Source organism: Heloderma suspectum, chromosome 10 (genome assembly GCF_057233095.1).
Source record: "Heloderma suspectum isolate Gila_16-S chromosome 10, 16-S_ref, whole genome shotgun sequence".
NCBI lineage: Eukaryota > Metazoa > Chordata > Lepidosauria > Squamata > Helodermatidae > Heloderma > Heloderma suspectum.
Window position 1 is genome coordinate 31,250,108 of NC_139467.1, and position 13,869 is coordinate 31,263,976.

General features: G+C 46.6%; 1 protein-coding gene across 2 annotated transcripts in view; it reads right to left on the reverse strand.

Moving 5' to 3' along the window:
• Nucleotides 1-2,515: 2,515 nt before the first annotated feature.
• WDTC1 (WD and tetratricopeptide repeats 1) overlaps nucleotides 2,516-13,869 on the reverse strand; it is a 44,419-nt gene continuing 33,065 nt past the window's right edge. For both annotated transcript variants that reach the window (XM_084815766.1, XM_084815767.1), the window contains 3 exons: nucleotides 13,163-13,331; nucleotides 7,819-8,011; nucleotides 2,516-6,463 (listed from right to left, as the gene is read on the reverse strand). In XM_084815766.1, the coding sequence (XP_084671892.1) occupies nucleotides 6,266-6,463; nucleotides 7,819-8,011; nucleotides 13,163-13,331 (560 nt within the window). In that variant the 3' untranslated portion in view covers nucleotides 2,516-6,265. The remainder of the gene's footprint in view (nucleotides 6,464-7,818; nucleotides 8,012-13,162; nucleotides 13,332-13,869) is intronic.

Genomic DNA, 13,869 nt, shown 5'->3' on the forward strand with positions numbered 1-13,869 from the left:
GGATTTTCCCTTCCTGCCTTTCCGCTACATAACCTCTAAGTGGTGCTGTGGTATAGCTGAATAATGCAACTACACTAGTGACAATTAGTGCTTTGTTTCAGTTCCACAAATACTGGATTTCCTCACTCCAAAACCCCCTGTGAAACTGCTTTTAAAGACCAGAAGCAAAATTTGATTGTGGCCTGGTCTAAAGCACCCATGAACAACTGGGAGCGAGGAATAGCGAACACACAATGAAAACCTCATCTAGAAAAGCTCTGTGTGACCAGTTCTCCAGTTTCTCATTGCATTAAAAAATACAACTACGTAAATAGGATACCCATAATTATAGCATGGCTGCAATCAGCTCTTGTGAGCCTTGTTCATTTCACCCCACCAATGTAGCAAAAGGCTGAACTCCCTGTAACTTTGTGAGGCTAAAAACGTGGCAACTCTTCACAAATTAATAGTTTCCCTGCCTTGGTTTGTAAATATAGTCTTGGGAAAAAAGAGACCTGCAAGACAGAATTCCATCAAATGTTGAGTGAAATAGAATACATTTCCAGCTGCAAAAATAGAATACATTTCCGAATAAATAAGGCGCCCTCTTAAGAACATCTTGTCATTGTTACTACGCAAATGTTTTAGAATAGGTATATAGTTTCTTACAAATATCCATATGGGAAGCTGTTTGGCAGGAGTATGGTCTCTTGAAAGAAAGGAAGCATCTTCTCCAGCCTTGTCCACTTTGCATCCTTGGGTACGCACACAGAGCCAGCTGGCATAGGTACAAGCCGTCTTCTTACCATGAGAGACAAATGCTTCCAATGAATCATTGCTTTCATGAAGTCTTTGGATCTTTGTTCAGGATATGCTGAATGTTTTCCCATTTTTACAGGGGAGTGATCCCCTGCCCTTTTTAAGTCGCAGGATTGCAGAGATAGAATGTCAGACACAGTGACCTGGCTTGCATGTAACAACAACCTAGAGATTGTTGCCTTACCCAGAGTTTGCCTGCCCAATGATGACACAAAGTACAAGTAATTTTTTCAATTCCTGGGTTGTTTGATTCTCTCCTCCTTCACCTGCTTGCTCCCTATATCCCAAATCTTTTGCACCACTGTAAAAACCCCCAGAAGGGAAAAGCTTATATTTCTGATCACCTGCTGATCAGAGATAAAAGCTTTTCCCTGCTGGGAGGGGGAGGTGGGGCAAGGGAAGAAGACTGCTGAGTGATTCAGTCCTGCTTGCTTGTGAGTGGACATGGAGAAGCTTTGTATTTGGGTGCTATCTGAAAGTGCTGCTGAGTTATTCAGTGCTGCTCACTTATGAGTAGACACACAGACGGTTATTTCGCTTATGTCTGATAAGGCTTAAAATATGAGAGAATCTTATTTCGGACCCACCCACTCTACTTTTGTTCTCACCCATGGATGGAATGTAGCGCCCAAGACCTTTCCCAGATTGGAATTTGGCCCTTGGAATGGAAACAGGTTCCCCACGCTTGTTGTAATCGTATCTCCTCTATACAAAATGCGAAATCCCCAAGTTTCCATGAAAGCATCCCATATATCAAGGCAACGATGGATGTGGCGGACAAAATATTCTTGAGAATCAAGGCTACTTCATTTTGTCTGGTACAGGGACAGGCAACTTGTAGACCAAAATATGTGGAGGCTACAACTCCCATTATCCCTCACCATAGGTCATGCTGGCTAGGGCTGATGGGAGTTGTGGTCCTTCAGGTGTTTTGCCTACAAATTGCCCCCTCTGGTCTATCATAATAAAAAGCACATGTATGCACACACACACATGAACAGATGTGGTATTCAACCTCCAGAAGATATATTATCTAAGTGCGCACAAGATGTAATAATTAGTTTCTATGAAGTGAATAGTATATGAATGTGGATAACTGCATTAACTTTAGTCTGGAAAGTGCTTTTAAAATAGTGTGGGAACTAACAGACAAAATGAGCAGAATTTAGCAGATTATCACCCCTGTATAGACTACTCCACTCCCTTACCACCTTCACCCAGTTGTTTTATTATTGCTAACCTACCCATGTTATAGTGAGTGAAGTCCTATTTTGGAAAAACTATTGAAATTCATAAGATTCAAGATCTCAGTTTTACAGTACATTTTATGCACTTCTGTTTTCTTTTGAAATAGGAAGTATTACATCAGTTCAATATTATCATCACTTATATATTTTTTCTCTCTGTTTCCACAACCAGTAAGTTATGCGGCTGCTATGTGTATCAGAAGTCCAGCCGATCCACTATTTTGGAATTTGGCACAGAATCTCTCCTGAAGAAATGTAGCCAATATTGGAATTCAATACTTAAATATAGCAAAGATACAACTTCAAGATGAGTCACTGGGGTGGGGGAGTATAAGTTTTGCCCCCAAAGAGGAAGATGAGGCGTTAACTAGCACACCCACCAAGGATTCATCATCTCTTTGCAAAAGCCGCAGAAGGTAAGCCCAAGGCCAAAAACTGTCTAAAGAACAGAAGGACACCAAAAAGAAAACTAGAACAAAGAATTGTTTAATTGCTTAACCCCTTCTCTTCCAGCGACCAGAGAAACAGAAATATCCCCTTCCCAATAAGAAAAAAAAAGACTGGTGTATTATTCTCTACATCTGCAGGGACAGGTTTTTGGAAGAAAATTTTAGTTTCAAATTCCCGAAGAGTTATATATGCAACCATTTTCCCAGCTGCGAATAAGAAGCCTTTTCTATACATTCATAAATGTATACACCAGAAGAGATCCCTTTGCTAATTACAAAAATAGTATTTCTGGGCTTTTTAAAAAAGGAATTAATCAAAAGGAAAAATAGAGCTGATCTTCTCCCCACATCGAGCATGAGGGGGCAAATAACTAGAGTCAAACAGCATCTCTTCCGCTATCACAGTTTTCTTCTATCAATCCATACAAAATTTCTCATTCACAAACATGGCGCATATGTCCAGAGTGAGATGTTGTAGAAGATAGGGATATCTCTAGTCTACTTTTTCTTTCTCTTTAAGCCAAGCAGCAGTGAAACTAAAATTCTGTTCATGGCAGTGGAAAAGAAGGTTCTAGCTGTCACACCAAAGATGGCGGCAGTGGGGGGGAGAGGAATGTTGCTCTTGCATCAGGAACAGTAGCAGCTACAGTAGTAGCTACACAGAGAAAGGTATTTTGATCCTATTCTCTAGAGCAGGGATTGGGAACATGTGACCTTCCAGATGTTGGACTGCAATTTCCATCATCCCTCACTGCTCTTACCCACACACCCTCAACACCACACCCACACCCATGGATGAATTTAAAAAGCTTCATCTGCAGAGTACGGAGGGTCAATTATTCACTGGAGTAATTACTCAATTACTCACAACGAGCATCCTTTCCAGTTGCCTTATCCCACAGAACAACTACCTATCATTACTATTCCTTTTGCCCTATCTATTGGAGGCAGGGGGTAGTCATGATGTTGTGGCTAACTGAATTCAATCAGTTGGATACTTGAGGGTCCACCAGGGAGACTCAATAGCACTGCAACTTTCAAACAGTAGCAGCCCTTTTTATATTTCTCCCTTACACACACATGCATGCAACCCCACAAAGCATTTTTCAGGGTAGGGAAGAGGCGACCCAAGCTAGCCCCTTATTCCCTAAGGATTGGGGAAAGTGCATTTCCAATGCAAGAAAAGGGAAAAGCAGCCAAAAAAAAAAGGCATGGTGGTTGTGGTGGAAGAGATATGTTTTCTTCTCTTATGGGCCAGAATACCAGGTACCCACAGTCAGCTCAGTTTTGTTGTGGTTTTATTTCTACTTGAGTTCTTCGGATGGGAAAGAAACTGATAAGGTTTCTCCAATTCATTATCGTTGGGGTAATCCCTTACCTGTGTCACAGATAATATATTCTGTTTAATACAGTTGAAGAACCTGGGAAACACAGTCACAGAATCATAGAATAGTAGGGTTGGAAGGGGCCTATAAGACCATCGAGTCCAACCCCCAGTCACGCTTCTAGCTTTATGAAGAGAGAGGCATGCACCCATTATTAAAAGATACTGCTCTGTAAGTGGCTGGAAGGCCAGGCTAAGACCATGGCTTTAGCAAAAGGGAGGGGAGCAAACCAAAGTTGGCCCGGTCCAACCCACGTCTCCTAGGGGGTATGTGGATTGCAGAAGTGTGCAGTCCTCCTGTACTTGATGGGTACATTGCTCAGTGGCGGGGAATTAAGTGTAATCAAGGACTTTACCTCTGCCTAACATGCAGTTGTCTGGGCCTAGTTAGAGAGTGGAGACAGGAGACACAGAGCTGTGCTAGTTCTAGCTTGGTGACCACAAGAGGAAGAGGAAGCGCGACATGACATGGACCTACAGCATTTGCTTCTGCTTGGAAAGACCATGCTATCTGGGGAGGAGGGGGGCAAAGCAAGCAAGCCTCAAGGCAGCTTTCCCCAACCTGGTGCCCTCCAGATGTGTTAGACCGCAACGTCCATTTGTTGCAGTCCAAACACATCTGGAAGGCACCAGGCTGGGGAAGACTGTCTTATGGCAAGGTCAGTTGCACCCAGATTTCTAACACACGCATATGTGCCTGGCATTGCTTCCAATTCCAACTGAATATTCCAGGGAAGCCACTTGGAAGAGAACTTACGAGCTGTTTCAGGATAACCTCATGCGATCACCACTATCTCACCTTGAATGTGCTGAGAGCAGAGCTTATGCTGGCCTTACTTCTGCCACCTTTTACTCCGGAGGGATTGGGGGAGGCAAGGGTGGGGGGAGAGACACCAGCATGAGACTGAAGACCTGAGGGCTATGCTGTGCCAAGCGATCACTTTCCTTAAGATCTGATCCTCTGGATAACATGGGAATGCTGTGCTGCCAAAAATCAGCCCTACAGTAGCAATTTGCCCTGGTCGTGCCTTTCCCCCATCCTCACCCCATGCATACTCAAGGAACAAGGCAGGCACTGCAATGTAAAGCAACACTGAATAAGTGTTAATGTAATTTTCAGGGACACCGTGGGTTTTACATTACAATCGGGGGGTGGGGGATGGGGTGGAAAGAAGACTGTAGATCAGCTGTGCAGGATCCATGTGACTGTTGGAATATGGCAAGCGCACAGGTGAATGGGGTCATTTAACAGAAAGGAACAAGGGGACAGCCAGCATGGTACACTGCCTTAAAGAATCCCGCCTACTGGAAGCCAGTGTTGGCAAAGGACAGAAGGTCCCCAAAAAGTTCACAAGCCCATGAAGCTTCCCCTACACATGGCAAAGGGGGTGAGGGGGTCATCACACTAGCGACAAGGAGTTGGGGAGGGGCAACCCCGTTCAGAACCAGTGGGCAGCTCCTTCCCATATGACACAGCTTTCTTGGTGCTCAGTCTCACGCTGTGATGAGGCATGTCAGCAAAACACCCCCCACTCCCTGCCAGAGAGACAAGGGAAAGAAAACATTTTGGGAGAAGGAAAAAAACATTATCAGGAGTTTTCAAAAGAGCAGTAACATCGGGTCTTTTTAGTAGCTCAGGTCACAGGCGTCGCTGTGCCCCGTGCTGACACCTCTCAATTACAGCCATCTCTCTCTGCACGCAGAAGAAATAACATATTAGATACCAGAGCCAGAAAGTTAATTTCTCTGCCTGATGCCATGGACTCGGCCCCTCCGTAGCCACGTTAGCCAAGGTGCCCATGTTTATCTGGCCATGTTGTTGCGGTTGTGTTCTAGATGCCGAGGCCAGGTGAATGCTCGTCAGCTGTCCTATGGGCTGAAAGAGGACCCCGGTCAAGAGCTAGCAGCGGAGCAGGCAAGCCAAGCTTCGGAAACAGAGATCACTGCATTAAACTTCATTCCATAATCCCTGCCCTAGTTTACGCTTTTATTGAGCTTTTAACATCCTCTCTGCAGAAACGCGTTCGTGTAGGCAGTGCCTCCCACCATCCAGGAGCCATGCAGCAGCACTGGAGGAGGGGATGGTTACCCTGTTTTACACTGCTCACAGACAACACGGAAAAGAAATCTCTGCACAGACTAGATTCTGCTAGGAGGCAAAACTCGACAGGCTGCGTTACCATGCTGCCCGATAGTGGGACGGGGCAAAGGGGGAGAAACGGTCGCAGCAGTTAAAACAAAGCCACTCCTGCCCCTGCTGGCGTGTCCTATTCTGTGCATAGTGTGAAACAGTGCAGTCGTTCATCAGAGTTCAAACTGAGCAAACTAGATTTCCCTTCAAACAAACAAAAAACACCAAAATTATGGGAAGGAGAGGCAATTCGGCTTTAGCTGGTCCGGCAATGGACCTGCCCCTCGGAACTGTCTTCGTCATCCAAGCCTCCGGCGCCACCACCGGTCAGTCCTGTGATCCGGTAGCCCATGTTCAACAGCATCACCTCCAACGGGTCGGCGTTCATCCGCCTCTGGTTGGCCTGGGAAGCGCCTTCCATGTCTTCCACCACCCGCCCATTTAGTGCTTCGCTCTGCAAAACAAGAGGGGAGAGGGCACCAGACAACATCAGTGGCTCATGCGGGGCAAACTGGAGCGGAGGGGGTTGCTCCAGCTGCTCCCACCAAAGGTCTTGAGATGCCCTCTGCTAGACTAGAGAGCGTGTGCAGGGCTGGATAGTGCCTTGTGGGACACAGACAGGTGGGACAGGCTGAACCCACAATGGGCACGCTGCCACTGAACACGGAGAGATCATTTAGCTGTCACATCTAGAAGAAACTGATAGAAGGCAGACCTTCAAACGTGTCTCACCCATTTCAAAATGCCACCTAAGGTTAGTGCCTATCATCACACCTTGTGGCAGTGAGTTCCATAGGCTCCAATAGATCTCCTTTTGGTTCAAGATTCCATAGAGAAGATTATTTTGGAACCATCATGAACAAAGGCAATCATTGCCTTTGGGGGCCAGTGCGGTCAGCCATCTCTCTCTTCATCCCCCTGGACCCTGAGAACAAGACCATATCATGAAGTGGCAGCAAGGGTTTTGTTGTTTGAACAAAAAGGAGAGAAAACCCCCTGGTATTTAAAGGCAAGACAAACATTCTTAAGATTCACCTGCTCCCCCAAAGTTAATCCATTTGGTGGGGCGGGGGGAGATACACTTTGAATTTCCAAAATATGGACCAGATACTTGGAGTCAGCACTGGAACTCAGTTTTAAATCCAGCATTGCCCAATATGCCAAGCTGGTTCTGATAACCCAAGGTCTGGTTTGGGTAAATGGTGATGATGATTAATACAGCAAATTCTGTGATAACTATTCTTTCATATCCATATCCCACTCTACAAATAAGTAACCAGGGCAGTTTACCAAAACGGAAAGCACACAAAAACAAACGACCAGCCACTATGAAAAGCGGCAATTAAAATAATTAATTATTAAACACAACACCAGAACTGGATATTCAACTGGTTTGATTTTTTTATTCAGTTTCTGCCTGTGGGGGGAAAAAAACCCACAGGAAGGGCATTCCACATTCCAGGCGACACCAATGTGTTTATGAGACAGTGGAATCATTTCTGAGGAACAGATAGAGCCATTTCACAATGTGTTTTCATGGTTTTTAATTTCTGTGAACTGCCCAGAGACCTTCGGCTATTGAGCAGTATAGAAATATAAGCAACGACATGAATTCTGGATAGCAACAAGCCTATTACCCCTTTTTGTTTGAGCTTCCCCGTCCTGCTGCAGTCTGGCCCGATACGGCGACAAAGTGTGTCATTTTCTGCATTGCAGAAGAACGTGGCTCTTATAAATAAAGCTACCTGCCTGACGAAGGTGGCAGGCTCCTCCCGGCGGTCCCCCCCAGGCCCCTGCCTCTGATCTTACCTCTGGCCTGGGATTCCACAGCCGCACGACCGGGTCGATGCCGCTAGTAGCCAGGAAGCAGTAACTCGGATGAGGCTGGAGGCAGTTGACGATCGACTCGTCCCCCTGCAGTACCCGCACCAGGTTGGTTGTTTCTTTCTCCCAGATGAAGAAGGAGCCATCGTCGGAGCCGCTGACAATGTACTGCGCATTGCTGGGAAGAAGAGAAGCAGAGGAATTGAGGCCGAGATCACAGATGAAAGGCTCAAGAAGGGCAAAAAGTAGGGGAAAGCCCAACTCAAATTACAGAGGCTGTTACACATAGCGTGGACTGCTGTGCTTACGCACTCCATATCCCCAGCTGTGGCTCTGGAAAACTTTAGCCTTCTGGTCTATTACGGACAAGAACCAGGTGGCAGCATGGTAAGGGAGGTAGGTAGTATTATGGGCCTGGTAAGAACGTCAGAAGCTACCTTACGGAGTTAGTCCTTTTGTCCATCTAGCTCTTTTTTGGCCGGAAGTAGCTCTCCAAGGTAGAGGTCTTTCCCAGCCCTGTCGCTCAAGATGCCAGTCATGGGAGGTGACAGGAATTGAACTGGGATCTCTTCCATAGAAAGATGTCTTCTACCAGACAGCTATGGATCGTCCCACATCTTATATGGCATAGGAGGATCAGGAAGGTCCCTTGGGCTTGACTAGGCATGCTACAGACTCCTGTTGTCTGTGTCACCCCTGCTGCAAACTGGCCGCTCGTGGCTTAGCTCTAACTTGTGTACCAATCCAGTGCACAAATAAGACCACCAAATGATACTAGTGAGGGTTTTTTCCCCAGTTGTCACAAGACACTTATGAGGAGACGTGCACCTAGCAAAATTAACAGGTGCCATCACCGACACCAACAAGATAATTGGCAGTGTTATTCTAATGTCAGTCACCCAAATGGAGACATATTTTAAAGTCAGGTTCATATAAGTCTCTGGTACCCTGGGGGTGGGGGGTACAGTACCCCCATGTGTATGGCCCACCATGCATATGATACAGAGCGCAACCCCTTGCAAAGAGGGGTGGAAGGTCACAGAAAATCTGCAACACAGCATACACAAATGCACATTTTGGGCTTTTCTACATGAGGCTTTTACTGTGCACTCGTGATTACTCACTCACAGTAGTTTACAGGCCCTTTACACAAAGTAGTCATCCTCCAGGGCCTCTCCCATGCTTTGCAATCATTATCGCAGATTTTTTTTAGACTGAGGACAGTCTGGTATATCCTGAATGGTGCTATGAAATGCTCTGTGTACCACAGTGCCATCTAGTGGCTGTATAATGAAACATATAGAAGGCCAGGAGAAAGAAAATCCCGTGGAAAAACACACATGTAAAGGAGTCGATCTTAATCCCATACTGAATCCAGAAGCAGAAGGCCCAGTAACAGTGTGGGACAAAAGCCTCATGTACAAATGCTCTTTGTCATACAGCCTCATGCTCAGGGTTTTCAGCTGGCAACTGTGTGAACTGACCCTAGCATTGACTGCAGTTATCTGTACCAAGGCACATTCTAAATACCACAGAACTGTACTACCCATAACTGACAGTTAAAGGGGGATGGGGGCAGCAAGAGCAGGTTCTTACACAGAGGGCACATATGGGAATTATAAGTGAAAGGCTAACTCCACAGAAGTCTGCGGTCTGAACTACGTGCAATGCTCAATGAGTCATTAGGAACGCTGTGAAATGTGTTAATTTCTGTAATAATTAACAGGCACAGCGGCAATGTTCATCTAGACTGTAGCATGTGGGGAGGTTTGACCCATCCCTTCCCATTTGTGATCCCAATGAAAATCCCGCCCCCAACCTCCTCCACTCCGTTTTCATCAGGAACAGAGAACACACAGAGGTTTAACCTTTCCCACCCCAGCCACGACCCAGACAGAAATTTCTTCCCCACCGCTTAGGGAAAAGCTCCTGCTGGTGCCAATGGGACCATTCCCCCCCCCAACCTTCATAGCCGAGCTGGAGGAAAGATTTTTGTCTGGGTCGTGGCTGGGGAGGAAAAAGTTAAGACTCCATATGTATGTTCTTGATGAACATTCCCCCTCCCCCTGGCTAATAAGTTTTCAGAGTTTGGCAAGAGTTCTTAATGATGCGTTTAGCTTCATATGTATTTTGACCCTAAGAGCAGGAGAAAGATGGCATCTAGATTTTGGCAGATCCCTCAAGAGCCCTAAACCATGGAAGGGCTGCCGCTGCTTTCCCCAAACAGTGAGCAGTGAAAGACGATTAGATTACAGGCCAAACATTGCGCCCAGCAGTGATTCAGCACAAAAAAGCTGTATCCCCAGTTTCTATTGTCCGTCACGCCTATGAAGAAGATAATGTTTGCTGAAGCTGCTGCTAGTGCTGCTGAAATGAGAACCTTCGGCACTTGGGCTGGGACTCTGGTGGTCGGAGACTACTACCGGCCACCCAATCAAGGAGAAGACAAGGATGAAACTTTTGAAAAGCAAACTGCCGATGTTTCAAGGAAGCATGATGTAGTAGTAATGGGGTACTTCAATTTCCCCGATATTTGTTGGGAGACAAATTCTGCAAAACATGGCCCCTCCAGGAAATTCCTGACTTGTGTGGCGGATAACTTCCTCCTACAGAAAGTAGAGGAAGGAACTAGAGGATCGGCTATCCTTGGCTTGATCCTAACCAACAGAGATGACTTAGTGGATAAAGTAGCAGTTACAGGAACTCTGGGGGAAAGCGACCATGTTGTACTTGAGTTCTTGGTTCTAAGGGAAGCAAAAGCTGAGTGTAATCAAACGCGTACCCTGGATTTTAGGAAAGCTGATTTTAATAAACTCAGAACAATGATCAGTAAGGTCCCATGGCAAGTGACGCTAATGAGAAAAGGAGTCCAAGATGGGTGGGAGCTTTTGAAAAAGGAAATTCTCAAGGCACAATCACAAACAATTCCAACAAGAAGAAAAGGTGGAAGACAACAGAAGAAGCCAATGTGGATTCACAAAAAGCTTAGGGATGACCTGAAAACAAAAAAGGACACATATAGAAAGTGGAAAGAAGGCCAAGTAACAAAGGAAGAGTACAGGCAGATAGCACAGAATTGCAGGGATGGCGTCAGGAAGGCTAAAGCTGAGAATGAGCTGAGGTTAGCAAGGGATGCTAAAAACAACAAAAAGGCTTTCTTCAGCTACGTGCATAGTAAAAGGCAGAGGAAATAAATGGTGGTTCAGCTATTAAATAAGGATGGCAAAATGATAACAGATGACAAAGAAAAGGCAGAGGTGCTCAATTCCTACTTTGGCTCAGTCTTCTCCCAAAAGAGGATCTATGTCACCCCTGGGAAAGGCGAAGTACAGGCTGAAGGGGCAGGATTGCAGCTTGAGATTGATAGGTCAAGGAACACCTAATTACTTTGAATGAGTTCAAATCTCCAGAGCCAGAAGAACTGCATCCTAGAGTAATAAAGGAACTGGCAGAAGGGCTCTCAGAATCACTGTCTATTCTCTTTGAGAAATCATGGAGGATGGGGGAAGTGCCAGATGACTGGAGGAGGGCTAACGTTGTCCCTATCTTCAAAAAGGGTAAAAAGGAGGAACCTGGGAACTACAGACCAGTCAGTCTGACATCAATCCCTGGGAACATTCTGGGGCAGATGATAAAGCAATCCATCTGGAAGCACCTTGACAACAATGCCGTGATTACTCAAAGCCAACATGGATTTGTCAAAAACAAGTCCTGCCAGACAAATCTGATCTCGTTTTTTGATCAAGTAACCTCCCTTGTAGACCGTGGGAATGCTGTAGACATCATATACCTCGACTTCAGCAAAGCTTTCGACAAAGTGCCCCATGCTATCCGGATGAGCAAACTAGCTCAAAGTGGGCTAGATGAAACAACGATCCGGTGGATCCACAGTTGGCTACAGAATCGGACTCAAAGAGTGCTTATCAATGGGACCTTCTCAAACTGGGGAGAGGTAACGAGTGGGGTAGCGCAGGGCTCAGTCCTGGGCCCAGTCCTCTTCAACATTTTTATTAATGACATGGAGGAGGAGGTGCAGGGAATGCTGATCAAATTTGCAGATGACACAAAATTGGGCGGGATAGCTAATACTTTGGAAGACAGAAACAAAATTCAAAGTGATCTGGATAGACTGGAGCGCTGGGCAGAAAACAACAGAATGGAATTTAATAGAGATAAATGCCACGTTCTGCACCTAGGAAAAAGAAACCAAATGCACAGTTACAAGATGGGGAATACGTGGCTCAACCACACTACAAGCAAGAAGGATCTTGGAATTGTTGTCGATCACAAGCTGAATATGAGCCAACAATGTGATGTGGCTGCAAAAAAGGCAAATGCTCTTTTGGGCTGCATTAATAGAAGCATAGCTTCCAAATCCAGGGAAGTACTAGTTCCCCTCTACTCAGCACTGGTTAGGCCTCATCTGGAGTACTGTGTCCAGTTCTGGGCACCACACTTTAAGAAGGATGCAGACAAACTGGAGAGGGTTCAGAGGAGGGCAACAAAGATGATCAGGGGACTGGAAACAAAGCCATATGAGGAGAGACTGAAAGAACTGGGCATGTTTAGCCTTGAGAAGAGAAGACTGAGGGGAGATATGATAGCACTCTTCAAGTACTTGAAAGGATGTCACAGAGAAGGCGGCCAGGATCTCTTCTTGATCATCCCAGAGTGCAGGACACGGAACAATGGGCTCAAGTTACAGGAAGCCAGATTCCGGCTGAACATCAGGAAAACCTTCCTGACTGTAAGAGCAATAGGACAATGGAACCAATTACCTGGGGAGGTGGTGGGCTCTCCCACACCGGAGGCCTTCAAGACGAGGCTGGACAGCCATTTGTCAGGGATGCTCTGACTTGGATTCCTGCATTGAGCAGGGGGTCGGACTCGATGGCCTTGTAGGCCCCTTCCAACCCTACTATTCTATGATTCTATGACTCCACACCCTGGGCTATTCAGGAGAAGGGAGGGAGGGGGGCAGGAGAAGGCAAAGGGAACTTCAGGGCCTGCTCTGGTTGGACTGTCCCCACCCCCAGGAGATGAGAGGAGAAGAAGGACTATTCCACCAGCTCTGCTGACAGTCTGCTTCCCCCCGCCCTTCCCTCCTCGTCCCTTTTTCCTTGTGTGCCATGCCTTTTTAGATGATACACCATGTGGGCAGGGACTGTCCTTTTTGTTGATTGACTGTAAGCAGCTCCAGGAGCCTTTTTTGGCTGAAGAGTGGGATAAAAACACTTTAAATGAACATTCGACAGGCAGTGTGGATGGATGGGTGCGCAACAACATGCAACAGAAACACCGCACTTGACCTCGTGAGAGGTCCCCGTACCTGCCAAAAAAGTTCGCCTCTTTGATGTCCGTGGTGGTGTTGCAGTGGCCACAGTATCTGAACTTGTAGTCGTAGCTGCGCTCCCTCAACACCATCTCATCATCCGAGATGGAATCTTTGCGGCCGGTCGCTCGCAGCCAGATGGGGCCGCTCCCTTTCTTGTCTTCCGCTAAGCAGAGTTAAATGCCAAGTTACTGATTTCTGAGTCTTCAACAGGACAGAAAGCCTCACTACCTACCAGGCTGTCCTACTTCACAGGGAAGACCGTCTCCACACACACCCGTTTTACAGGCGGGGAACAGAGGTTGCAGCACAGCAACTTCTCCAAGGCCGACCACTGAGCTGAAGACCGAGCTGGGTTTGAACCAGGAATTTCAGGCCCAGCCCGTCCTCATGCTCCAATCAAGCCCAAGCAGACGAGGTGCTGGGGACCTTAATTTCTTTTCAACGTAGCCACAGGGGGCTCCAAATGGGATCAGGCTCGTGGCGGAAGGAGGGAAGGGTTCAACCCTTTCCCCACTGATGCTCTTTCTGTGATCTAAATGGCACCTTCACCCCTGCCCCACACAACCTGCTTTCCCCCATTTCGAAAAGCACACAGGCACAGAAACACACAAGGTTCAGTGCTGCTGCTGCATAGTCTTGAGCAATGTAATGTTTCACCGAGGCCTGCACGGCCGAGAGAAGGAGACTGGGCCTTCGCCGAC